The sequence below is a fragment of the Varanus komodoensis genome, unplaced genomic scaffold (genome assembly GCF_004798865.1).
Source record: "Varanus komodoensis strain SLA01 unplaced genomic scaffold, ASM479886v1 scaffold1, whole genome shotgun sequence".
NCBI lineage: Eukaryota > Metazoa > Chordata > Lepidosauria > Squamata > Varanidae > Varanus > Varanus komodoensis.
In genome coordinates, this window is record NW_025335268.1 from 103094960 (window position 1) to 103120674 (window position 25715).

At 37.9% G+C, this 25715-nt stretch overlaps 1 protein-coding gene across 11 annotated transcripts in view; it reads left to right on the plus strand.

Annotated features, from left to right (window-relative positions):
- Positions 1–25715, plus strand: part of VTI1A (vesicle transport through interaction with t-SNAREs 1A) — a 324632-nt gene that overhangs the window by 34796 nt on the left and 264121 nt on the right. For all 11 annotated transcript variants that reach the window (XR_006415551.1, XM_044438812.1, XM_044438869.1 and 8 more), the window contains exon 4: positions 24334–24411. Coding sequence is in view for 10 of the 11 variants with exons in the window: in XM_044438812.1 (XP_044294747.1) it covers positions 24334–24411 (78 nt within the window). In the remaining variant the exon portion in view is untranslated. The remainder of the gene's footprint in view (positions 1–24333; positions 24412–25715) is intronic.

Here is a 25715-nt window from a genome sequence, read left to right on the forward strand (position 1 = left end):
GGAAAAACTGCATTGCCTTTAGTCTGTCCTCCTGTGAATAAGAACAACTTTCTCTGTAGACCAGTAAAATTAAACATCCTGATTGAAAGATTAGGTGAAAGTGCTTTTGTTTTGCTGGTCTGGAACCATCTACCTTATCACATTTATAGCAGATGTCTGAATGGAAAGAAAAAACTTCAACTCTTGCATTTTTATCAAGTGGGTTGGATCCTAAAAGAAGACTGTTCCTTTACCTTGATTCTCTAGCTCACTCTATTCAAGTAATATGTGCACAAAGTTCCAAGAATAGAGCTACAATGTTGTCATTGTAATGTGTATACATTTTATTATACTTCTGTCTGGTCTATTTTCCTTTCAAGGAACTCAAGGCACCTCACAATTCTCCTACTCTTCTCAATTTTGTCCCCACAACAAGAGCCCTGCGAGGTAGGCTGGGCTGAGAGTCTGTGACCTGCCCAAAGTCACCCAGTGAGCTCCAGCTGACCTAGAACCCAGGTCAGCTGAGACCCAGTCCAGCACTATTAATCACTATTGCACTCTGATTCTCAACATTGGGCAGATTAAGGATGTTTTTAAATAGTAAATAATAAGTTAGTGAAAAGCATATGAAGAAAAATACATTTAATATGAGATTTACTGTACAGTAGAGTACAGACTCAAACCTGGGCTTTTCATTTTCTGATATAACTTCTCGGATAGATAGTCTTTTAATAAATGTTTTTATTCTCAAGAAGTTTTGGAAAACAAAGAACATGAAGGAAAAAGCTTTATATCTAGCTGTTCCCTTAGCTGCTGTTTCAGATGTTTATATTGGTGAGATCTTCCATATACCCAACTGAGGCTCCAATTTTCTTTGATATTACTGAGCTATCCTACGTCTGGTATTATAACATTAGCTTAGCCCAGCTGAATGTTTATCAGGGTACAATAAAATAAAATGCTGAACTTCCTGGACAGAAGGTAAATGGCAGGATGATTACGTTTTCATTTGCTACTATTAAAAACTAAAGGCCTTGTTCAATGAAAAAGTACAAGTCACAGCTATTTGCAATTTTATTCCAATTTCAGTGACAGTAGACAACATTTACTACTTCATCCATACTCCAGTCTTTTTCCTGGGTGCTCAGAGTGGGATACATGAAGGTTACTATTTTAACGCAAGAATGAACAGCCTTAATTATAGACTCCTTAAAGTTAGATTTCAGAAACTGACTAAAGTAAACATGTTTTCTTGAAATGTGTGATTGTAGTTTGCTACATGTTTTCAACCTGTACTATGTTTTCCAAACCTTAATGAAAATTCTAAAGCTTAATGAAAGTTGAGAAGGGGATAGGGGAAATTTATATTTCAAAAAAAGTGTTGAGCCACATTGCTATCTTCATAAAATTGTGATTTCTAGAAGTGGTTTGAGATACAAGATGGATGAAATGTAGTCCTGTTCAGATGTAACATTTCTGGTCTACTGACCCTCCACCCCATTTTCTCCTCTTTGAATATATCTAGATTAAGAAGAAGCTTCTTTGTTGGTTGAACCACAGTTTCCAAATTGTAAACCAGGATCAAAATATGAAGCTGAAGCTAGTCATTGCTGAATGAGAATTCCCAGCAGGGCCATTGATGGGGAATTCTGGGTGTTGCAGTCCAAGTGTGTGTGAAGACACAAGGTTGGGGAAGGCTGGTCTAGAGCCATTTAGCTTCAGGCTGGGTTATTCAGGCTGGGTTATTCTAAAGATTGCTCTGGTTATCTTGATGGACAGTCTACTGGGAACTGTACAGGGAGGGTATGTCTTTGTTTGGCTCTCTGTACCTCTCAGTAGCCTTTCCTACCATTTACTATAGTACCCTTCTGGATGAAACTGGACATTGTTATACAGTGGCTTTGGTCCTTCTTGGAGGGTAATTTCAAAGACAGTGCTGGGGAACTCCTGTTTGGTGAATGAGCAAAGGAACAGGAATAATGACATCATTTCTATGATATTAACTCCTTCCCTGCCGGGGTTGGGGGAGTACCATGCAACATTAATGCAGGCTATATTAAATATACTTAACACTTAGGGACATTTGAAAGACGGATCAGGGAACAGACACTCAGCCTTTGCTGGATGGTCAAGTCCCTATCTTGACTGAAGATTCATGCTCACAGTTTTGTGCACGTCTGGAGTTGGTCCAGATTTTGGTGGTGGCCAAGAGTGTTTGTGCAGCTAGTGTTCCAACTGCATCCATTCTTGTATATGTCTGATCTGTTCATTGCCGTGCATGGCCTGGTCACATCCCTTTTGGAGTACTGTAATATGTTCTACGTGGGGTTGCTATTGCGAAGGGGACAGAAACTTCAGTTGGTCCAGAATACTGCATTCAAATAGTTGACTGTGGCCAACTAGTTACAAGGAGCACAGAACTTTTTTGTTGCAACAAATTCACTGACTAAATTTTGGGCAGAACTTAAATATTTACTATGACCTACAAAACCCAATATGTTTGGGAGCAGGCTACCTGAAAGATTGCCTTCTGCCTGGTTCCTAAGTTCTTTTGCCTTTGGAGGTGCTTTTGTTGGCAACAGGAAAGAGGGCCTTCCCAGTGCCCACTTCCAGGCCATGGAAGTCCTCCCTAAGAGAAATTGGGTTTGCTCCCTCTTAGATCTCCTAAAGACAATGTTATTCAAGCAGACATTTGGAATTTAAGATGATCTATTGGCTGGGTACTCTTTTTGTTCTGTTGCTGTGTTAATTATATTTTATAGTATATTAATATATTTTTTTCTGATTATATGCTGCTTTGAGCGCCATTTTTCTTATAAGAAGGGTGGAGTACAAATCAAATAAGTAAACAAGCTAGGCATATAAAGAGAGGAAGGAAAAGGAGGGAAAGCATGTTTCTGGATCCTATTCAAAAGAGATGTTATGTCTGAACAATGCCCTTGCTGAGAGGATTTGGTGAACTGCCCAGAGAGCTTCTCTTATTGGGCAGGTTGAAAATGTAATGTGTATGTACTGTAGTTGACAAGAATTTACTTAAGTTTTAATGTCGATTAGAGTGTTATTTTTTGCTGCTATTTTCCATATTTTCTCTAATTTTTGTTTTAATGCTAAGAAAGTTTTTAATTGCTACTTAGTATTTTTCATAGAATAATAGAGTTGGAAGGGGCCATGAAGGCTATTGAGTCCAACCCTCTGCTGCTGCAGGACACCACGTTACACCATCCCATTCAGATGGCTGTCCAGTTTCTTCTTGAATGTGTCTATGGTGGCAGAGCCCACCACCTGTCTAAGCAGTTGGTTGCACTGTTGTACTACTCTGACAGTGAGGAAGCTTTTCCTGGTATCTAGCCCGAATCTGGGTTGTTGCAGCTTGACTTGATTATTCTGTGTCCTACACTCTGGTATCAGCAAGAAGAGATTTTGACCTTCCTCTTTGTGACAGCCTTTGAGCTACTTACAGAGGGAGATGTCCCCCTCAGTCTTTTCTTCTCAAAGCCAAGCATCCCAGTTTTCTCAGTCCTTCTTAATAGGGCAGTGTTTCCAAACCCTGGATCATTTTTGTTGCCCTCCTCTGGACCCTTTCTATTTTTCCACATATTTCTTAAAACTTGGTGCCCAGTATTGCAGATGAGGTCTGACTAGTGAGGAGTATAGGGGAGCTACAGCTTCTTGTGATTTGGAAGTAATGCCTTTGTTAATGCATACCAAAATAGCATTTGCCCTTTTGGCAGCTGCATCTTATTGTTGGCTCATCTTTAGCCTTTTGTTCACAATTACTCTGACTTTTTTATTTTTCAGTTTTGTTGAGCCATGTATTCCCCATCTTGTATTGGTTTGGTTTGCATTGGGTTTCTTTTTCCTAGGTGGAGGACTTGTCAATTGCCTTTATTGAATCTCATTCTGTTCTTTTAGACCAGTGGTCAAGTTTATCAAGATTGCCCTGGATATTTATTGTGTCTTCTTGGGTGTTTGCTATTCTACCCAGTTTTGTATCATCTGCAAATCTTTTCTTCTACTTCCTCATTCAAATCATTAATAAAGATGTTGAAAAGCATTGGGGCCAGGACTGAACCTGTGGCACCCCACTAGTTACCCTTATCCAATTTAAGAAGGTGCCATAGATGAACACTCTTTGAGTCTGATTTAGCAGCCAATTTTGGATCCACCAAATATTTTTTTCTATGTAGTCCAGTTTTGTTAACATTCTTGAGTTCCCAAAGAGAGAGGCCAGGAGTAACTGTTCAAAAATAAGAATTTCTCAATCAAGAGGTGAGAATTGTAATAGCTATGACAGAAATGCTGGATTCCATGCTTGGACATGCTTGTGATAGGAAGAATAGATATTGCATGTTGTGTGATGTTGATGAGAAATGCACAACAGCTGATGCTGGAATGATATGAACATTTGCCATATAGTTGTCTTTGGTTCTGTTTAGATATGGTTGTTAGTAAACTTTCCCTATAGTGGCTACAAACACCAAGCTTCAGTAGTCCTGGTGGGTTCTGGTAGTATTGTATGTATAAAAGGGTTACATCTGTTGCAGAGTTGAGTTCTGCTTGCACAATGGAACTTTCCCTTCTCTTCCTTCTCCTTGCCACTTCCCACCCCTTCTAAAACTGACTTGATAGATGGAGGGAAGCTGCACAGCTACATAAAGGCTTTGGATTTTTCAAAGTGAGAGTGTATATATATTTTTATATATATCCACCTAGAAATTCATTGCATTGAGTTCATTTTAGGTAGAGCATTTGACACATTTTTGGTAGCATAAAAGCCATGGATGCAAGCCAGTTCAGAAGGGCTTTGCACTGCTGTAGCTGCTTATAGGTTTAAGTTTCTGGACTCCTTACAAGGGCAAGGCCTTCTTATAGTTATGCTCTTAAGTCCTCAGACTGAGATCAAGATTGCTCCCATTGTGCTCTTTTTTGGGAGATATCTGTATCTCTTTCTCTGTTGGCAGCATATTGAAAAGCTAGACAAAATGTAGCAAAATTGTAATTAATTATCTATCTGCTAGGTGTCAGCAAAGATTCTTTTTAAAGAACATAACATTAATCTTTGAATTCATATAGTGGGTCTGGATGTGACACATAAGCATTGGGAAGAAATTTTCTAGGGTGTGTGTGTGAGTGAATGAATTTGGTGAAAAAAGAGCAGGGAATAGAATCCAAATCTGGAGCTTTTAAGTTAATGCATTGGGTGAACTTCCTTCAGTACTGTCACACTTGCTGCATTATACAAACGGATGCACATGGAACAGAATTTAGCAATACTGGACTGATCAGTATCATGTTAGTGTCACTCCAAACTGAAACATATTAATTTAAGGCCTTACACACTGATTTCAATTGATAATTTCCAAATATCCATAAGATTATGTAAAATATATATGGGAATAGAGCAGTTGAGCAGTTCTCAAATATTTTTTATTGAGGAGATTTAAATTGCTGTGAGCATTGTAAATACCTTTATTTATACAACAAAAATCATTAGAGTTAAGTACTTAATTTGAATTTTAATAAGGGAAGAATCCTGTGGCCTTTAGACATTGTCTCAAGGGCCATAGGACAGTTTAGATTGCCAGTTCCAAGGTCAGAGATAGTATTCTAATTTTACAACTAGGGCCTAGATCTCCAACCTGTATTATACAGTAACTTGTATAGTCAGAAGTTATAGGACAAAGCTTTCGTGGCCTGTTAGATGATCCAGCCTGTCAAAGCAGCATCAGTCTTTATCATTGGAAAGAAATTAATAAAATAGTCTTTATTTTTCTGCAGATTTTCTACAGACCTTTTGACTAGAATGCATGGGCCACTGTAGAACATCTGGTCTAGAATGAAACTAATATTTAATATTCTGTTATGTGAATCTGCCATTTGTCAATAACACATTATGCTAAGCGACACTTTGATTAGGACACCATGGGTTGATTGCTGAACAACCCACAGTGCTACTAACAGACAGTCAGACTTTCTTTGGCTTGTTTCCCTTGTTATTGTCCCTCAGTTCTTTAGCCAGCTCTGGCAAGTATCCCAGCCACCTTTGCAGCAGAATTCCTCTTTGGCTTGGGCCCTAAATCAGTACTGCAACTATTATAATGGTTTTGCTGGAAACCAAGGGGAAAATGCCTCTTTCTAAGAGTACCTAGCCAAATGGAATTCATTTTCTGAGCTCTTATGAATGAGAATGTATTAGCTAACTTTCCCTCACACACCTTTTGGAGGGGTTATCATTATTCCACAAAGCACAACTCCACTTTTTTAGGCAAACATCCCTGTATTCCCACTTTCCACTTTGATGTTCACATTTCTAACCAAATAAGTCTAAGTCAAATTACACTAAAGTGAGCCCACCCTCTCCCAAAGTAAGGACTGGGAAAGCACATATTTTCAAGTTGCTCTCAGCTCCCTAACCCCTGTTTGTCACTTACCTCTGTAGTTAGTTGTCACATCTTGTTTACAGAGCAGTGAGTGGAATCGGGAAACATACATAAATGTCATGGCAAAGCAATAACACAGAAGGGAGAATTACAGAAATGCTGAGGCAGCTGTCATTTGCTCCTATGCTGTTGCACAGGACTGAAAACAAGTATAATCAAGTCACAAACACATATGGCACACTCCCTGGTATCTTGTTTTCATGATTTTTAGGGGCATAGGGTGGAGGACAGCATGAAGGGATGAGGGAAGATTGTTGTGGCATGAACAAAAGCATAGGATTGGAAAGTATTTTTGCTGATTTGACTGGTCACCTCCCTTGTCTTTCCTGGCAACCAACTATGTAGTGTCCTTCATTTGGGAAATACAAACCCTCATGGACATGAACAGCCCTTAAACAAATCATGAGTTCTCAGGCCAGCTGTTTTTGTACATTGCATGAAAACACCATGGCTCATCATCCATGATGGCTTTTCATGCTGTAGGAACCAAGTCTTAGTGTAATGCTGGTTTTATTGTTTTAACTCAATGATTTTGTGAGCTATTCTGAAAACTCTTTGGAATATGCAAGTGTGATAGAACATGATTAAACTGTATGGAACACATAATCAAATGCTAGTTATTAGGTTATGTCATGGACGTGCTTATGTCAAAGTCACTATGCTTTTAAGTTAGCTGTTTAATAACTGTGATGAGGCATTACTTTATGTTTAGACTATTCTGGCCTAAATATAAGTAATCTTATAAAAATACAAGGAGTAGCCTTATAATGAAGTTGGCAGTTGTTTGGGGCAGTTGTTTCATGATGCCCCAGATTGTCTGTGGTAAATGGCATTGCTGCTCTTGGGCAGGTGTGTTTCTCAGTCCTGCTGAGATTATTAAATTGGTGAATCTCAAGACTGGGGCCTTAAATGTGGAAAGTGTGTGCTCTGTTGCTGATCTACAACTCTTCCCTAAAGGAAGGCTGGTATATATCCTTTTCTTATGACACTGCAGTGCTTTGAGAGTTGAAAGAACAAAGTGTTTATTATCCCTTATTGATAACATTACATTGTTCTAGAATTTTATCATAACTCTTAATATTTCCATGCATATTAGTGCATTTGAACCATTTAAAAGACTTAAGCTAGGAAATTTAAAGCTGGGATATGAACATTTCAATGAATGATAAATATCTTCAAATATTCCCATAGGAGCCTTGGTAGTAGTATATACCAGTGTTTCAATCTTTTTTTTACAAATACGAACAGTTGTGAATTAGAGGATTTGAGTGAACCCTTGGGAATTGATTGAAAACTAATGTTACCTTACTTCCCCCATTCCCCAATATCACAAATTTCTCAAGGAACTACTGGTTAGAGTTATATGCCATATCCTCTAGAGACTATATTGAGAAAACAGCTCTGTATGCATGCCCCATTCCAACCCAAGGTGGCACATTATGTTGGATATTTCTGGATGTAAATATTTTGTTCATTTTGTCTGCAACATATCTTAATTTGCAGCACACTTGTTTGTTTAAAGAGTCCCTTCAAAATTATTTTTTCCTCTTCATTTGAAGTTTTGTTCAATATGTATGATGCTTATGAGGATATGAGAGGGAAGCATTGTAACTTCACTGTATATGTTTCTTTTCAGAGTTTTTCAGGGGAAAACATGAGCTGCTTAAATACTTAAAGAACTTTTTGAACATGTGTCTCCTGGGTAGTAATGTTCCGACTACATCTTAAATTCAGTATTATAACCATCTTCCTATTCCCCCCAAATTCTTGTTACTTATTCTAAGAGTCCTTACAAGTTTTGAACCTTCCAGGCATTCTGGGCAGATCTACATTTTATTGTATTTATGTATTATATTTATATTCCACATTTTTCTTTTAAGGAACGCAAAGCAACTTACATGATCGACCATTTCCTCCTCTCATTTTTTTTTCCCCCTCGCAAAGCAAGGCTCTGAGATAGTTTGGGCTGAGAGTCTTTGACTGGCCCAAAGTCACCCAGGGGTGAGTGGGGTCTAGAACACAAATATCTGAGTCCCAGTTCCACACACTTAACGACTACACCACACTGGCTCTCAATTTTGGTGTTGTATTTTTAGAGCTTAATCTTTGTAAATGGGTGGTATTGAAATGCAAGGTATGAAATAAATAGGTGTCATATCAAAATGGTTGCTAGAGAGGGTGTCCATTCACAAACTGGCTCTTGCATTGCACACTGCCTTCTGTTAAATGATTTCTTTATGATCTTTGGTTAACTGGTGATGCTAAAAGCTATGCTGTGTGCTCACGATGCTGAACTCATAGCAGGTGTGCAGACAAAGCCCCTTCTTTGGATCTATAATTCTCCTTTATTTGGGTTCACCCTCAAAGAGCTTTTTCAAAAAGCACTTCCCAAACTCAAGATAAGTATGTGCATGTAGTTTGAACCAAATGACCCACTCACACCATACCTCCCCTTTCTCCTCCTCCCAGACTGGGTCAGCCCATAGCCCTCCCTAAGTGAATTTCATTCTTCCCATTCCCCTGATCTGCCTGCTCATTTCTCACAGTCTCATTGTGTGCTTCTTCTCATGTCAGGTCACTCGAGATCGTCCATGTCTCTTTCCTATTGCTCTCTTGCCATTTCCAAGCTGCCTTATTTATCAGGCAGCACCACTGAGTTCTGTCCCTTCCCTTTTCTTTCTCGTGTATGCAAGTGTTCTGAGTGTGTGTATGTGGGACAGTAGTAACCACAAGTGCTTCAAAGTGAATCTCTGCTTTCTAGCCATTTGATGTCTTTACTTCGTAAGAATGTCTCAGGGTCTATGTTGCTGCTGCAGGTGATCAGAAGTGGCTAGTGCTTCACTTTGAAGTCTGTGCAGTTATCGCAGGTATTGGTAGGGTACTTTGTGGATGCAAGGGAGGTACAGGGATCACCTTGCCCACTGAATTTATCTATGAAGATAATAATTTATTAATGGTATTTCTATGCTGCCATAAAACTGAGGGAGAATGCTTCAGCTTATTACCCTGCCTGTTTCTTTAACATTCCTCCAATTTCACTGTGGAAGTTCCCCCTGCCTTGTAGAAGCCAGCTTCTTCCCAACTTCCTCTTTTCAGAAACTAGCATCTCTACTCATTTCAGGGTTTCCTCCTAGGAAGGGCTAAATCTCCCTTGAATAGGCCCTGGGTCCCCTTTGTTCAATAGAATTGTAGGGACCCACCACTTTCAGATGATCCGTTTGGACTTGAGGTATCCGGATGTACATAAGTAGACATGGGAATGTGGTCATCTCTGCCATCAGGTCATCTTATGGAAGAGACAACTCATCAGGTCAACTTATGGCAACCCTATGAATGAAAGCCTTTCAAAGTATCCTGTCCATGGCATTTCTGTTCAGCATTTCCAAGTTCAAGGCTGCGGCTTCCTTTATAGATCCAATCCATTTCATATTTGGTCTTCCCTTTCATTTTCTGCCTTCAACTTTCCCGCACACAATTGTCTTCTCCAGTGAGTCTGTCTTCTCATATATCTGAAGTATGACAGCCTCAGTATTTCTACTTTTGCTTCTAGGGAAAGTTCTGTCTTCATTTGATCTAGGATGTACTTGTTTGTCTTTCTATTGGACCATGGTGTTCACAAAGCTTCCTCCAGCACCATATTTTGAGCATGGCATACCTAAAAACAGTGTGAATACAACAAAGTAGTAACTGTGCTGTTAAAATGTGAAGCACACCACAACAGCTAATAAATTTGAAAAATACTAATTAGGTATTAGCTTTGGGGAGAGGATTCCACAAGAAAGTACTATAATTCAGAAAGCCCTGTTAGCCAGTTCATATATCTTACTTGATGGCAGTGCTTGCAGAAGATACACACCTATGATTTATCAGAAGAGAAACTCAATTTGTCAGGAAGAGGGCAAACAGGATCTTTTAACTCAAAGTGTCCAGAAATTAACAGATACATCCCAAAAGACAGTTTCCTTTGTATCTGTTCAAAGGAGAAAGACAAAATGGCAACTGTGGCATTAGGGAACTTAGAAGGGAGTGGGACAAGAGAAGCTAGCTGTTTGCCTTAACACAGTAGGAAGAGTTATTCCATTTCTCCCGTGCCTAAAATCTGTATTCCAGATCTGAAAGTTATTCCTTCAGTGTTGCATGTTGTGAAGCAGACTGCATGTGCTAAGAAGTAATTATGGAAGAGCTATGCATACAAAAGAATGACATGACATAGGACAGTGCCATACATCAAACAACAACCCTTGATGTGTGGAAGCCACTGAATAGGGAGGTTTACTTGGATTTAATGCAGGGTGCAAGCTCTTCAAGTCCTGTGTTTGATTGAGATGGCCATTTTGCTGCAGAGCAGCAGAGAAGTAAGATGGAGTACCATTGGGATATGGAATAAGAGCCAACCTCTTCTCCTTCCTGTGCCCTTGGCACCATTCTTTAGGCTTTCCTGAGGTCAGTTCCTGCCCCAGGAGATAACAGCTGGTGCAGTTCTTTCCTTGCTGGTTGTGAGGGGGTAGGATAGAGTTCTGGAGGACTTCAGAGCTCAGACTGCAAATCTTATGTTCCCCCAGACAGTGACAGGATTAAGCACTGAGACGTGTAGCCAACACTTATCAATGCAAGTTGATGATATTTAACTGTCAGTTGAATTTTTAAAAATACTTCATTGTTGACACTAATAGCACGATTACTTCATGATGCAGAGCCATGAAACTCAATGATCTATTGAGGTGACTCTCCATACCACATACACATATACATGTATGCACATATGCACATGCACACACAGACAAGCTAAAAGTGGCCATAGTAGCTGCTGTGAGTTCACATGAAAATCAGAGAAAAGGCAACTAAGAAAAAGATCAGTAATGCTGGCTTCAATCCTATAAAGTGTACCATTGAACTGTCTAGGACTTCTGTCTGAATAGACATATAGGAGTGCACTTAGTTGCTCAATCTCCTAAATTCTTTGAACTAAGTTACACTGCTCAGTCCCAGTATGTCTAATAATTTTTGGAACAAAAACAGCAATTTTTGGAACTGACAGTATCAACTTCCATCTCTATTAATCTCTAACCTTCTGATGTGGAAGCTTTATAAGGAATTTTGAAAAGAGGTGTAAGTTAACTAACATTCAGATGTGTTCTGAATTCTCAGATTCCGCTAATGTTTAGATATCAAATTTACTAGAGGGGGAAATACAATGTATCCTAACCTTTAAGAATATCTCTGTGAGGATTAGGGTTCTATAAGGAAAAAAAATCTTCTAAAGTAAGCAGCAGAATATACTTTTACAAAAGAACCAGTTTCTTATCACTGCATGGCAATGAATACATGACTTTGGCAACACACAAGATATGTTTTAAAAACCCCAAAATTGCTGCTGTGCAAGCTCACTGGCAAGAAATCAATTATTTTGTCATGTTTTATTGTCAGAGCACCAACTACTGTGGCTTCCACTAACCAACCAAGCTCAGAATTCTGGGCATCCTGTGGAGGATGGGTTATGCCTCCATACCTCCCTTGTCCTGAAAAACACTTGGAGAGCCCTTTTCAAATGTCTAAGTGTGTTTTTTAACCTTGCTCTTGAAGAAGAGGGTCTGAGGCATCATCCCAAGATTACTTCTGTCCTAGTGGAGCCTTACTCCTCCCTTACCATCTACTCCCTGTTTCCTTTGCACCAGCTCTGAAATTACTAGTGGCCATAGGAGAGCACCCATGTAATTTAGTATCTGAGCTGTATGTTTGTGAATATTTTCTTTGTAATAAGCAATATATTAATAGAACAGCATAATCACATGCTTTATTTTAGTTATATAAGTGTAATTCCAAACACATGCTATATCTCTTTTTCAAAAAAAATATACTCTTACTTGGAAACTATTGTTTGTTCTCATTCTTATTCAGACAGAATAGAGTTTCTCCTCCCACCTCATAGCTTTTTTTTTTTTTTTTTGAAATTGTGGACTTTGTACATTCTCCTTTTTGTATGCTCCATGGTACAAATTGAATGGATGGCACAGTTCTATTTGTACGACAGTTCAATCTAGGCAGGTATCCAGTATTACAGTTTGGGGTCCCTGAGATAAAAGAAGACTGAATTGCAAGAATGGAAGGACATTTGTGTATCTGAGAGAGATTCCATATTCCAAAGGCCTGCATATCAATCAGACAAGGCATATGCATGTGTTGCAATCTCTTTGAAATAGTGGGGTTGTACCTAACCTTCATAATAACAATTGAGTCTCTAACCTATAAGAAAACAAGAAACTGGATATAAGAAATATTTCTTTTTCAAAGAAATATGTGGTGTGTTGACTACTTTCTTGCCTCTTCTGCACAGCCAATATTAATTTCACTGAACCAAGTAATTCAGTATTTTCAGTTTATAATTATATCAGTGTGTATTTTGCCCACTCTGGAGAGTAAATTTCTAAGGTATTTCTGTTTATACACAGAATAATGTTGTATATATTCCACAAAACATATCAGTACTACTTAGTATCTAATTGTGGATCTTTCTGACTGTACTAAATGTGTAACTGCCGACAATAAAAAATCCAAAACTAAGACAAATACAGGCAGTAGCTAAGCCTATTAATTTAAAGTTTCAAGTAGAAGTCCTGCTCCAGAAAATTGTCATCATCATATAATGGAAGCAAAAAGGGGAAGAAAATTTCTAACAGTTCATTGCTGCAAAGAGGAGACACTGGTGAGTTTCAGCAGTATGAGGCTGGAGATATTAGTGGTTCTTCTACTTTTATGGAAGTCCTGTGCCCCTAACCCCTACAAATGTCACCACATGCGATCTGACTTGCATATAAAATCAACTTAAAGATGAATTTCCATTTTCTTAGGAATGGAGTGCGGGTATAAGAGACTGAAAGATACACAGGAGCATTTCACTTTGTTTGGTATATTATTGGAAGTATCAGAGATACAATAGTGACTAACAGATTATATGAAGGAAATCCTATGCATCCATTTTCATGAAAGATGTGAATATAAAACAGATGGTAGCCCCTATGAAATATTGGTTCAGCCCAAACGGTAGGACTAAGAAAGAGCAGGGCTGTCACTTGGAGATTCCAATCAGAAAGAGTAGGCAAGTTGAAGAAGCAGGAGCTGCTGTTGCCACTTAGACTGCTAAAGCTGTTGCCAACTTGTCCTAATGTTTTGAAGATTCTGCATGTTGAGCTGACTCTTCCATGTTATGGAAACTCAACCCAGTTGAGGAAGATGTTAGATTTTTGTTTGAATTCTGTATTTTAAAAGGGCACTTGAACTTTGCAGTCCTTCAAGCAACTTCTGTATAATTGCTCATGCTTCCTCCCACATAGTCTATAATAAGCACAGCAATATTCTAAATTCAGTGAAGTATAAAATGCTCGTAAGTCCATGTTTAGTTGGAATTCAGGGTCTGAATACTTGGGTAAATCCTGTGCTTTTAAAAGATGTTCATGAAATTTGTGTTCAGATATAAAGATAAATGGTTTGTAACAGGAAAAAGTGTGCTTCCTTTCAACTTTGCTGCACCTGCAAGAAGGATATCAGAACACTTTCATTTTGATTAACCATACTTAACAATACATCTACATCCAACTGTGGTTAATATTAAATGTGATTTAAGGCCAGCTCCATTAATCAAATTCTGAACCTTGGTTATGTTCCCAGCCATGGAAGTCTATTTATTATAAGGAAAAACGTGTCTTTATGATCATGAAAATGTACATTAGAAGTGTACATATTTCCCAACTAAAAAACACTTTAAAATATATTTTTCCTCATAGAAAATGTACATTTCCCACTGCCCATACGTTAAAATGTAGATGTGGAAATGTTAAAATGGAGAAATTACATCCTCAAATTTGTATAAGTGTGCATTTTCAGAAGTATGCAGTCCACAGGTATGCACTTTTAAACAGAATACAGGATCAAGAATTGTAAATAGGAACAAAATTCCATAGATCCCTACATAAAACCATGAAAGTTAAGGCATAATATGTTTGGGTTTAGATGAAACAACTTTAAGTCTGTAATGTTTTAGGATCTTGCAAACAGCAGCAACAAAAAACAAACACAAAAACCCTCAATCTTATTTTCGAAGCTTGATACATTGTAGGCATATAAGCATTAGATGGGAAAGCACCAGCAAAAATCTAATGTTTGGCTTCTAGTTTTCCTTTGTATTCCATTATTATAATATTTATGGATGCACACTCTAAATCGTGTATGGTTTGTGCAAAGAACATACTTCTATTGTTGTCTTTACTGTCCTCTTTACTTTCCATATCTTCTATTAAAGGCAAGCTGCCTTGAGTTCCGTATAGGAAGAAAAAGGTGGGATATATATGCAATTATATAATATTGTCAGTGCTATTGCACAATGGTATTTCACCTTCTTCAGGTACTCTCCTCCCTGTGCATGCAGTTTCACAGGGCATAGAATTAGAACGTGTCCAAGTGTGCTTCAGGTAGTCTCCTGGTGCTAACAATGAGAAGAAATTGTCCAGCTATCAGTTTTTTCCCCTAATGGATTAACTGTGATATTAGAAAAGTTTGAAGAAGAGGTGGGAAAACGTAGGAGAGTCACAAGTAGTACACAATATTGTTTTGCCTCTCCTGTACATTCTGTACCGGAGATTTGTAGGATGCTATCAGCTTGGCTCATCTGGGAGGAGCCTAAATCAAGCCACATTGGGTCTTCATAGTGAAGACACTCAGGGCAGATTCAGAGCTTTAGAAATGAGCCAATGAACATTGTAAGTACAGATTTAGTGCATATTCTTGGGGGTTTCACCATTGCCTATAATGTTGTCAGGTGACTTAATACGTATTAAGTAAGAGGTACTTGAAAGACATACCAAGAAGAGAATTTGTTTCAGAAAATGAGTGAGCATTCATCACAAACATCGGAAAACTGATTCTTTCTTGGTTTCCCTTGATAAGAAATACAAATAGGAAAAGGCCAGATGTCCACAGCTAAAGTTAGCATGTTGCCTCTCACCTACTAGTTATCTCCTGATAGTGCTTGCCTGTTGTCTAGTTTGAAACAGAGAAGGTGGGAATTTGCTCTTTTTTAGTGAGATGTAGATGTCAAAGCATAATTATGACTACTCAATTACAAATTGATTAAACAGGAATCATGTTTCAAATGAGACATTTATGTGATATGTTATATAGTTAGTCAAGAGATCTTGATGTTGCACTTAGAGTGTGTAAACTATTTTTGTAGAATTTAACAAATTTTTGGATATAATGAGACATATCAGTAGAGAGTATAGTCAATAAGATGCTACACAGGTTAAAGCATTAGGTGCAGCTGAATGAAAGTGTTATACAGTGTGTACATGGATACATTGTAAGAATCTATGGCGGGTCATCTTTTGTAGTTTGGTTTGCTTATATGAGAGGAAAATCCTGCCTACCACCACCACCACCACCATTTTAAAAGTCGCTCTACGTGCTTGCACATGCATTTATGTTGATGGGATTAATTTGTGCAACATCAAGATCTGGCACGGTGAACCATACCTTTAGAAGAATAAAATTTGTCAGAAGTCTGCACTAGTGAAAATCTATGCAGAGTATACAGTCATCAAACAAAAGTAAGTGAAAGAAGAGTGAGTGTATCTATAGAGGGCTATTTTTAGGACACGGAATATTTATTTATTCATTTATTTATTTATTAAAACATTTTTATGCCGCCCCATTCGCCGAAGCCTTGGGGCGGCTTACAACGTTAAGTTAAAAAATAATTATAACATTAAATTTAAAAAAAAAAGTTTTTGTCCTTATGACCAATGTAGTCCATTATGGCAATGGACAGATTTTAATGTAATGCTTTTTCTCACTTTAACATGTTCAAAAGTTCTGATATTTCTGAGTTAGACCTTTAAATGTTTTAAGAACTAAATCTTCTTTATAGCACTCAAAGTCATAGTCATGCATGTGAGGTTTGAGCTCCGAGCTGGTCTTTCCCTCTGTAAGGGTGTGGACCCTATTATGATGGTCTGCCCTCGGAGCCAGATGGATGGATTCCTGAGGGCTCTGGGGGATTTTCCAGTTGATAAAGCTGGCGCTCCTGTTGATGCTCTGGTTGAGCTGTGGAGTGGAGAAATGGCCAGAGCTATTGACACGATCACCCCTAAGCGTCTGCTCCTGCCAGGCAGAGTCCGTTCATCTCCACGGCATACAACTGAATTATGGGTGATGAAGCGGGTTGGGAGACAATTTAGTACAATTCTTGTAAAGTATGATTAAGAAAATATGGATGAGTGAATGAATACCGGTTTCCTATGTTCCTATGTTTTTGTATCTGTATACTTGTTTGAACAATACTTGTGTGAATGAAGGTTTAAAAGATATATATGTAAGCTGAGATACCATGAAAGAAAATGCTCTTCCTCAATTATTTGGCCACCTGCTGGAACTATAGTGAGCTGGTTAAAGTTTGCCTTTGCTAGTATGAACATTGCAGAGTGCCAGTGAGTAATTTAAAGTATGGAATATGGAAAATTAGGCCAATATTGAATAGAAATGAATAAGCCTGGATTCTGTTCTACAGATGTTGCAGGCTGATAATTTTGGGCACCTTTTCCTATTTGCATCTCATTTAGTTACTATGTGAAATTCGTCATGTGCCATGGAGATTGTTTCTCTTCCCATTGCTCTTTGCATCTTTATGTTGTTGATGTAGCTGTATTGGTAGTAATTTAGCAAAATACCCTGTCCACCAGGTGTGGAAAAGAGCTGATTGTATTGTAATACCAGATTGTTGCTTAATTCATATGCAACATAGCCTAGCACATGGAAAGTATTATAAATCTATTTACCATGTGGCTGGTCTGATGATAACATTGTATTAAATTCCCAGGTGAAGCAATTTAAGCAATTGCTTTGCCATGTGTGGGCCATGGAAATTAACTTCTCATATGATTTAGTAATAGGCTAACTTCATTGTTATGCCCAGATTAGTAGTTTAGCAGAATTCTTATAGTTGTGGCTACATGTCCTCTGCTACACTTGTAAAATTACACACTGGGGTGGTGCTGCAGATCACAGTTCTTAATTAGTTTAAGCTGAATTAATTCATTTCATTTCTAATTTAACTGTGTTTGCCTGTGAATATATTCAGTTCAGTTGGGAAATGTTAAGACTTGGGTCAAGCAGACAGATTGTTTAAAGCCAAATTGCCAGACAGAACTGAGCAAGTGTATCTGTTTGAACAGGGCTTTAAGAGAATCAGTATGCAGAAATCTTGTTCCTTTACCAAACGATGTCTGCTTGGAATCAAATTGTTCCTTGGCGTAAAATCTGGGTATTGTGGTACATTTAAAGTAGCTGCTGAAACGGTCTCTGAACAGTCCAGCTCTGTTTGCTGTTATTGTATTTACCATTTAAGGTGATGGTCTATAAGCTTGGCTGTGCACCCTCTTCACTCTGTATTTTGGTGATGAAGAAGAGTGAACTCTATAGCAAGGATTGTATTTGTTAAGGCTGTGTCATGGAATAAGTAGTTACAGCAACCATAATTGTCTTACAGGGCAAGATGAATCTGACTTTTCTGTTGGCACAGTTAGTCTATTTTGATGCAGAATATTGGATGGATGGAGTCAACCATTGTGCTGAAAATTATCCAAGCTAATACAGGATGGTTCAGATTACATATAATAGGGATTAATATATGCACTCCATGATACTACTTTAAATAGTATGCTTATTGGATATAAGAACTGCTGTGTTGACATAACAAAGTTGAACCCAGGACTCCAGCACTTGGTTACTTAAGCTGAAAACAAGCACACTTCATCTCTGAATTGGCCCTTTATTTGCACTGGTATAGTTGTCTGATTAGGCATGGAGTGGGGGGACACATCAAATATACACCATTTGTTGACTGATCATTTTCACATACAGGGACATTTTTTATAGCATGTGTTGACATGTACAGCTGAGTAACTAATGAACTCTTTCATAAAAGCACTAAATTTACACCATGTATAGATTATGTCTGAAAACAAGAACTGTAAATTAGAGGCATGTGGTATTGTATAAATTGTGTACGGTATACAAATAGACACTGCTTGGAGTAGACACTGCTTCCAAGGGCTTCCTCTTCTTCCTGGAAAAGCTAGATCTGTCTTTAGTTGGTTGAGCCTCTTTGGATGATATTCCCTGAATCTTTCCATACTTGTGATGGGTTGCTGTTTTGTGGCCATATGAAAGGACATTAGAAGTGCTTTAAGTTCAGAAAGCCAAACTTCTATGCACTGTGCTGGGGATCCTTGTGTGGGAAAATGCCCCAGAAATCAAGTTCAACAAGTAGGAACAATTTTGTTCAACCCAAATGTTTACTAAATCACCACTTTTTATTTTGTCCAGAATTTCTACTTTAATTCTATGAACATTCCATGCACTGTCATGCCTATTATATAGGCATATTTTGAAAGTTTGTACACGTACATTTTTGTACTATGTAAAAAAATATAAATATGAGAGTGACCATTGCATTATTGAGCAAAGTTTTTCAAATGAATCTATGTACAGTATATATCATTGTATCTTTAAATCATGTTGAATTAGGTTGGCTGTACATGCACAGCCAGCCACCATGTATTAATTCACCAATGATGTATATCTGGTACTTTTGCTATAAAAGGTGAGTGGTGCCTTTGTGCTACTTCTTGGAAAAAGGTACTGAAGAATTTATTATATCCTCTAGATGGCTCTGTGCAATTGGTAGGTAGTTGAGTTGCACTTCAGGAGAATTGCCCTAGGGACCCTCTTCATTTTGGAGTATCAACTCATTTTTCAATAACTTAATTTTTTAATGCTACATTTTTATCTCAGCTGAACTGAGATAACCTTGCTTTTTTGCTGCACAAAACCATAGCTTGCTCTTTCTCTTTAAACAGAACACGTGTTTGCTTCTGTCTAGCTGAGTTAAGCAGCACTTCTGTGTGCACAGTGGCTTGCGCACACATATAGAATGGAAAGCCCGAAAGAGAAGCCTTGTCACTGACAACCCTTTGCTGGGCAAGATCTGTATATAAGAACTCTTAAGCTCATATTGAGCTGCTCAGAAAAGGCATTGGATTACAGACTGTAACGCTTCCGTCTCTTCTGGAAACATACATATAAAGTAGCGGTAGACAGTGGTAACTGACAACTAAGACTAAAAATGTTGACAATTTCTTGATTTGCCTGGTTAGCTTATGTATAGAAGTCATTAACTATTTATAAAATGCATTATGAATTGGGTTCCTTCAAAATGTAGCGGTATGTGTGACATTTTCTAGCACCAACTACCTTGCTTGCATTTGGCTACAGTATGCATTTATAGTCAAAACAGAATGATAAAGTTAAGAGCATAAAACACCTTTGTAATTATTACATTAACTTACTATCTTTTGCTCTCCTTATGACAATCAGCTTCATCTAGGGTGCTAGTTAGATTATTGAAGTTATTATTTTAAAGACAAAGGAGAATGTTGTATTGGTATTTTAGATAGGTTTCAAAAGAACAAATGGGTACTTTAGTTCAAAGTCATAGTCTTTTATATGATCAATTCATTTTGGAATTAAATTGTGATCAAAAATGGGATCAAATTACTTATTGATGAATATGGTAGAGTTGGTCCTAATTGTAGTCAAAGGGTTTCGTTGTTTTATAAAGCTTCTCCTTTTATAATTAAGAGAGATCGGAACAATAAGGGGAACATGGCAATGAATGTTGGCTGTTCTATTGATGATGTAGATTATACCAGCCTTTTCCAACTTTGTGCCTTCTAGACACATTTGGACTGCAACACCCAGAATTCCTAGTCAATGGCCCTGCTGGATGGGAATTTTGGGAACTGTAGTCCAAATGCCCTTGAAGGCCACCAGGTTGGGGAAGACTAGATTACACTGACCTTAAATGAAATATAAACAGAAGACAAACTCTGTAATAAGAAAGTATGTTATATTCTTTTCAAGTTGGGAAAAAAAGAAAACTTCTGTTCAGACAGATGCTACATTATGGAACTTTCTGTAGGTTCTAAAGATTGTAGGCAGATGAATTTCAAAGGGTATGGGCAGATTAATGCACACCCAATTCATTTAGGGCAGGGGTCTCAAACTCAACTTACCTGGGGGCCACTGGAAGTAGAGTCTGGGTGAGGCTGTGCCGCATCAGGTATTCCACCACTACTGCAGTGGTGGTGGGCCGCTCATCCTGCGTCGCTCCCGGGCGCCGCTGGTGCTTTGAAGGCCGCAGGGCCCCTCCCCCATGCCCCGCCTGTCCCGGCAATTGGCCCGTGGGCCGCGAGTTTCAGACCACCCTGATTTAGGGAGTTGAACTCGTTGCTAGTGCAGAGTTTTCCTAAAGTATGGGTGTTTCAGATCCAGAGACTAATCTTACTTTGGTGGCCATACATTCTCTGGGCTTTCACAGAAAAGTATATACCTGGGGAAAGGAGCACAAGGCATTCTTAGTGTTTCACCTTTCCCCAAAGCTCAACACAAATTGAGAGTTTTTTCTGTCCCATGAAGGCTCAGAAGTGAAGGAACTGAATTAGTCTTTTATGTAACAGTAAGTCTTACTGAGTAAGAGATGCATTTTCCTCTGAGGTTTCATCTGACAACTCGGGCTGGGGGCTACTGGATTAACACATAGGACATCTTTAAATCTCTTCAGGCTATTGGTCTGTCTAGCACAGTACCATCTGCTCTAACAGTGGCTGTCTAAGGCCTCAGCCTGTAGTCTTCTAACCCTACACTTATGGTAATATGGTAAATATTACTTGCCACCTTGGGTATTTAAAGTGCATGCTGTGTCACTACACTATAACATCCCTTCCTTGACATCTGTATAGACATTAGGTCTGAGAACTTGATCTTATCCAAATGTATATAACCCTCTCTTGCACAATTAAGATGGCTACTGTCACATTTCTAAAATTACCTTGCTATCTTAAATAATGATACTTAGCTGGCATTTGCCCAGCCTGCCGCTGTCAAGATGTTTTGGACTACAGCTCCCATCAACATGGCTTATGTTTAGGAATTATGGGAGTTATAGACCTGGTTTAAGAGCTTGACTGCATGGTATATTCATGTCAAAAATAGCCATATGTAAGCTGGGATGTGACTAGGTATTTCCCAGAGACAGTTGGAAGGTATTTTGTGTAAATGCACTGAGAAGCTGGAACTACTGGCTTTCTTCATCCTTCACCTATTTTTCTCATGTATGTTTCAGCAGCTAATAACTTCTGCTCATCTTCTGCTCAGCTGCTAGGAACAATTAGCTTCTCAGCAAGAAGAAAGATAAACAGAGATAAATGCAGTCAGAGGTGCAACCAACACTGAATGCTTTCCCATATAATTGCCTGCCTTGTTCTGGAGAAGATTTAGAATTCTTAGCAAGCTGACCTTAGCTTATACATAGCTACCTTTGTTCTGATTAATGTAACATCTAATTAGGGTTTAATTCTTTGGGCCTGCAGATACCCAAATATACACATTCTGACTGGATTTAGGAAGGAAGCACATGTTCCTGCCCGAATCAGGAAAGGTTGGAGAACTCAGAGGAAGTGAAACCATTACCAACTGTTTGAATATAACATTCCTATCCAGAGGGGTGGCTGTGCAGGTGCTAGCACTGCAGGAATGCGGAAGGTCTGCTTAGATGATTTAGTAATCCTGGTACAGGTCTGCAGCTTACCCAGTAGCTTAGCAGAGGGCAGACCATGGGCAGTGTATGTTACCTCCAGGTCACCATGGCTGCATACAGGGAACAGAGCAAATACCATGGCTAAGGGGTAAGTCATTTGACCATGACTGCTTGAACTATGAGTCCTCAAAAGGAGTAAAAAAAAATCTTAAATAGAAAAGAAAAAATGGATCATGTATTGATGTGCATTTGTAACTTCTTTCCTTGTCTGATGTATATCAAACACAAAATAGGATAATATCATAATTGAGCAATCTATGCCAATTTGTTGGCTTTTTGGTGAAAAAAGGGGAAAACAAAACCCATCTCCATATGATATTCTTGCATACTGCAGAGTGTTTTAGTCTCCCATAGTGATGAAATGAATAATTTAAGCAGGCAGCTCTGATACCAGAGCCTCTTTAAAGGTTCCCATTTCCTTTAATGCTGTAGAGACTACTTTTACTTGGTTAATATGAAACTGCTGTGTCTGAGATATCCAAATAGTGTTTAAAAAAAAGGTTGGAAACACTATGTCCATTATACAAATTCTCCAGGCTTTATATGACAACTGAGTGCTACCACTTGCATAATTGTTAAGGTAATATGTGGTGCTAATGGTTATGAAGAATGGTTTTTAAAAAGTGAAAGGAGCTTGCAACTTATTTGCTGAGTCATGGCAAATCCTTTGGTTTAATTTCTGGTGTCTTTAGCATTTTGTTTACAAGTTTTACTGCTTGTAGCAAGTTCATTGCATTGAATATTGATATTTTGTTTAAGTATAGCATAAGCATTCAGAACACAATTATACATTTCAGGCTTACTATGGCTGTTAAAGAATGAAGAAGGATGCAAAATAAAATGCACTGCAATATGTATAATAAATATTTGGGATGTCTGAATTAAAGTTAATTTGCATATTCAGGACAACAGTTGGTATTTCAAATTCAAAGTCCTGCTTGAGCCTCATTTTCAAGATGTGTAACAAATTTGTAAAATAATGGCCCAATACTGCATTATTGGAATGAAAATGGAATCTGAACATTATTTATCTTTCCCAGGCCTATTTTTAGGATGTCCAGGAAAAAAGACTGAGCATTTTCAAACATTGTGTTCCATTAGGGTTACTTTGATAAAATGAGCTTTGTTCCCAGTTGAGCTCTACTTTTAATTCTTATGTCTTCAACTTGGCTGCTAGATATTGTTGCATATTAAACTTTGGTGTGTTTCCAGGAAGTAGCATGATATCTTGCATGGGAATCTCAATGTTAGAATTCCTCAGTTTCCTAATACACCATGGGAAAACACAAACCACATCACATGATTTTTCCAACAAGACTGCACATTTTATTATATATAGTTTAGTCCAACATGAATAGTCTAATATAGGCTTGTATCGCATTTCAGAGGAGTGATAGTTTATCAAACTCTTGCCTCCAATTGAAGGAAAGGCAGTACATGTCTGTCTTAAGCAGCAATTCACAACAATCTCTTGCAGTTTGGTTTACATAAATCTACTCCTCAAACACAAAAAGCTAAAGTTTATCTGCATGGCTTCTTCCCTTGGAGTTAGACTAATGAATTCATTGCAGGGTTCTGATCAGATGGATAGTAGACCTTGTGTCACAGCAGTTATTTTTTGCTTAAAAGTTTTATTTCTTCTGTAGGACAGGAGGAAAAAAAGGAGAATAGGAGAAAAAAAAACCCCTTTAGTTTTAATATCTATTAGTGTAATTGTATATGCAAATATAAATATTTAATGGCAATTCCTAGCTGTAGAATTTAAAAGACATTCCATGCAGTGTAACTCAGTTATCATAGTGACCTGGTAAAGAACCCAAAAATCAGATATCTGGTTAAACATAATTTAGGGTTTGGAAAATGGCATGAGGCATACTCAATGGAGAAAGTGGATTCAGAAAATTCACATAGTCGGGGTTTTGGGATTACTTCCATTTAACTTCATGGTGATGTTTTTCTGTGCTTTTGGTAGGCTAATTCAGATTTTACAAAATAATTTGAAAATCCTGCTAAAATACTGACAATTTTTGCAGTATTTTAACATTCTGTTGTTAAAACAGCTTTGTAATGACTTTCTTTAGAGATTTTTTTATCAAAAATGTATCCATTAGAGGGCTCTCGAGGTTTTGAGATGATCAGACTTGATAGTAATGGCTCCGGAGCTTTGCTTGCTTACACTTCTTTTCCTTTTCCTTTTTTGTCTTACAGAAAAGGTCACGGATTGCCTACAGTGACGAGGTGCGGAATGAGCTCCTAGGGGATGATGGGAATTCCTCAGAGATCCAGGTAGGATGCTAATCAAGAAGCCCTAGTGGGTGGCTGGAGGGTGAAGGAGGTCATTGGCACACTGGGCTTCTCAAGCTGCTCCTTAACAGCATTAGTAACAACTCATGTGGAAGTGATACTGTTTAATGCAAAGCTGGGGTCTTAATCAACTTCAAAATGTTTCTTGGAGATCTTACAGTTTAACCCTTTACCTTGTGATCAGTCTATCTTTTTTCAAAAAAATCTTTTCTTCTTTTTTCTTTATTATTTGCTACTTAAGGAATAACTTGAAACACAACGTTGCCGACAAAGCCAAGGTCTTCACCTCAAACACATGTAAAAGGAATAAAAAATTACATAATGCAGCTTTGATAAGAATGAAGTATAATTAAATCAACACTGGCAGGCAAAACAAATGAAAATGAGGTTTCAGAATATGACAGTTTCTCTGCTTCTATGTGGGTTGTCTCTATGAACTGGATTCTCTTCTCTGAATTTTAGTCCAAATTGCACCAAGAAGTATACCATTCTAATAGATAAGTTATAAAATGTTAGTGGTTTTAAAGTAAAACTGTATGTCACTTTGTTCATCTTCTTATATTCATAGTGTTCATTACACCATAGTCAGTTTGGTAAGATTTTTACAATTATTAAAACAAGTACTTTCATGGCTTAACACCCTATCTATACAGAACTTTAACTAGAAGGCTTTCTATAGGAACTGTTACTTTGCGTGCCTTTGCCTGCCTTTATCCTTGATTAAAACTTTTGAGACCTTCCCATTTGAAAGAGTTAGTTCATATTTGAGATAATGCTAAGTGTTCAATAGTTAATCTTTTCTTCATTCCTAGGATGTGTTTATTACTCATTTCAATGTATCAGTAAAATTGGTTTAATATTTTTCATTAAAAGGCTAAAATGTTTTAATCTACTAAAGCTTTGCTTCTCTCACATTTTATCACCATGTATTGCATTTTACATTAAAATTCCATTATACACTTAGAACACAATTCAGTGGAAACTTTTAAGTTCCATTGTATTGCCATAGAGCTAAGTTCCACTTTCCCATTAAACTGAATGGAACTTTAACTTGGCTAGATTATGCCCTTGCTTTTATGGCTTATTAGCATATCTATATCTAGGGAAAATGTAACTCATTTAATAAAGGGATTGTTCATATCTGCGTGTATTTGAAAGATTTGAGAATGGGGCATTTATTTCAGGAAACATTTTCAATAGTCTCATACCACTGATAAAGTTCACCTCCTAAGGAAATGTTTGGGTCCTAACATTTTAATTTCAGTAGATTACAAAAGGAAATTTCT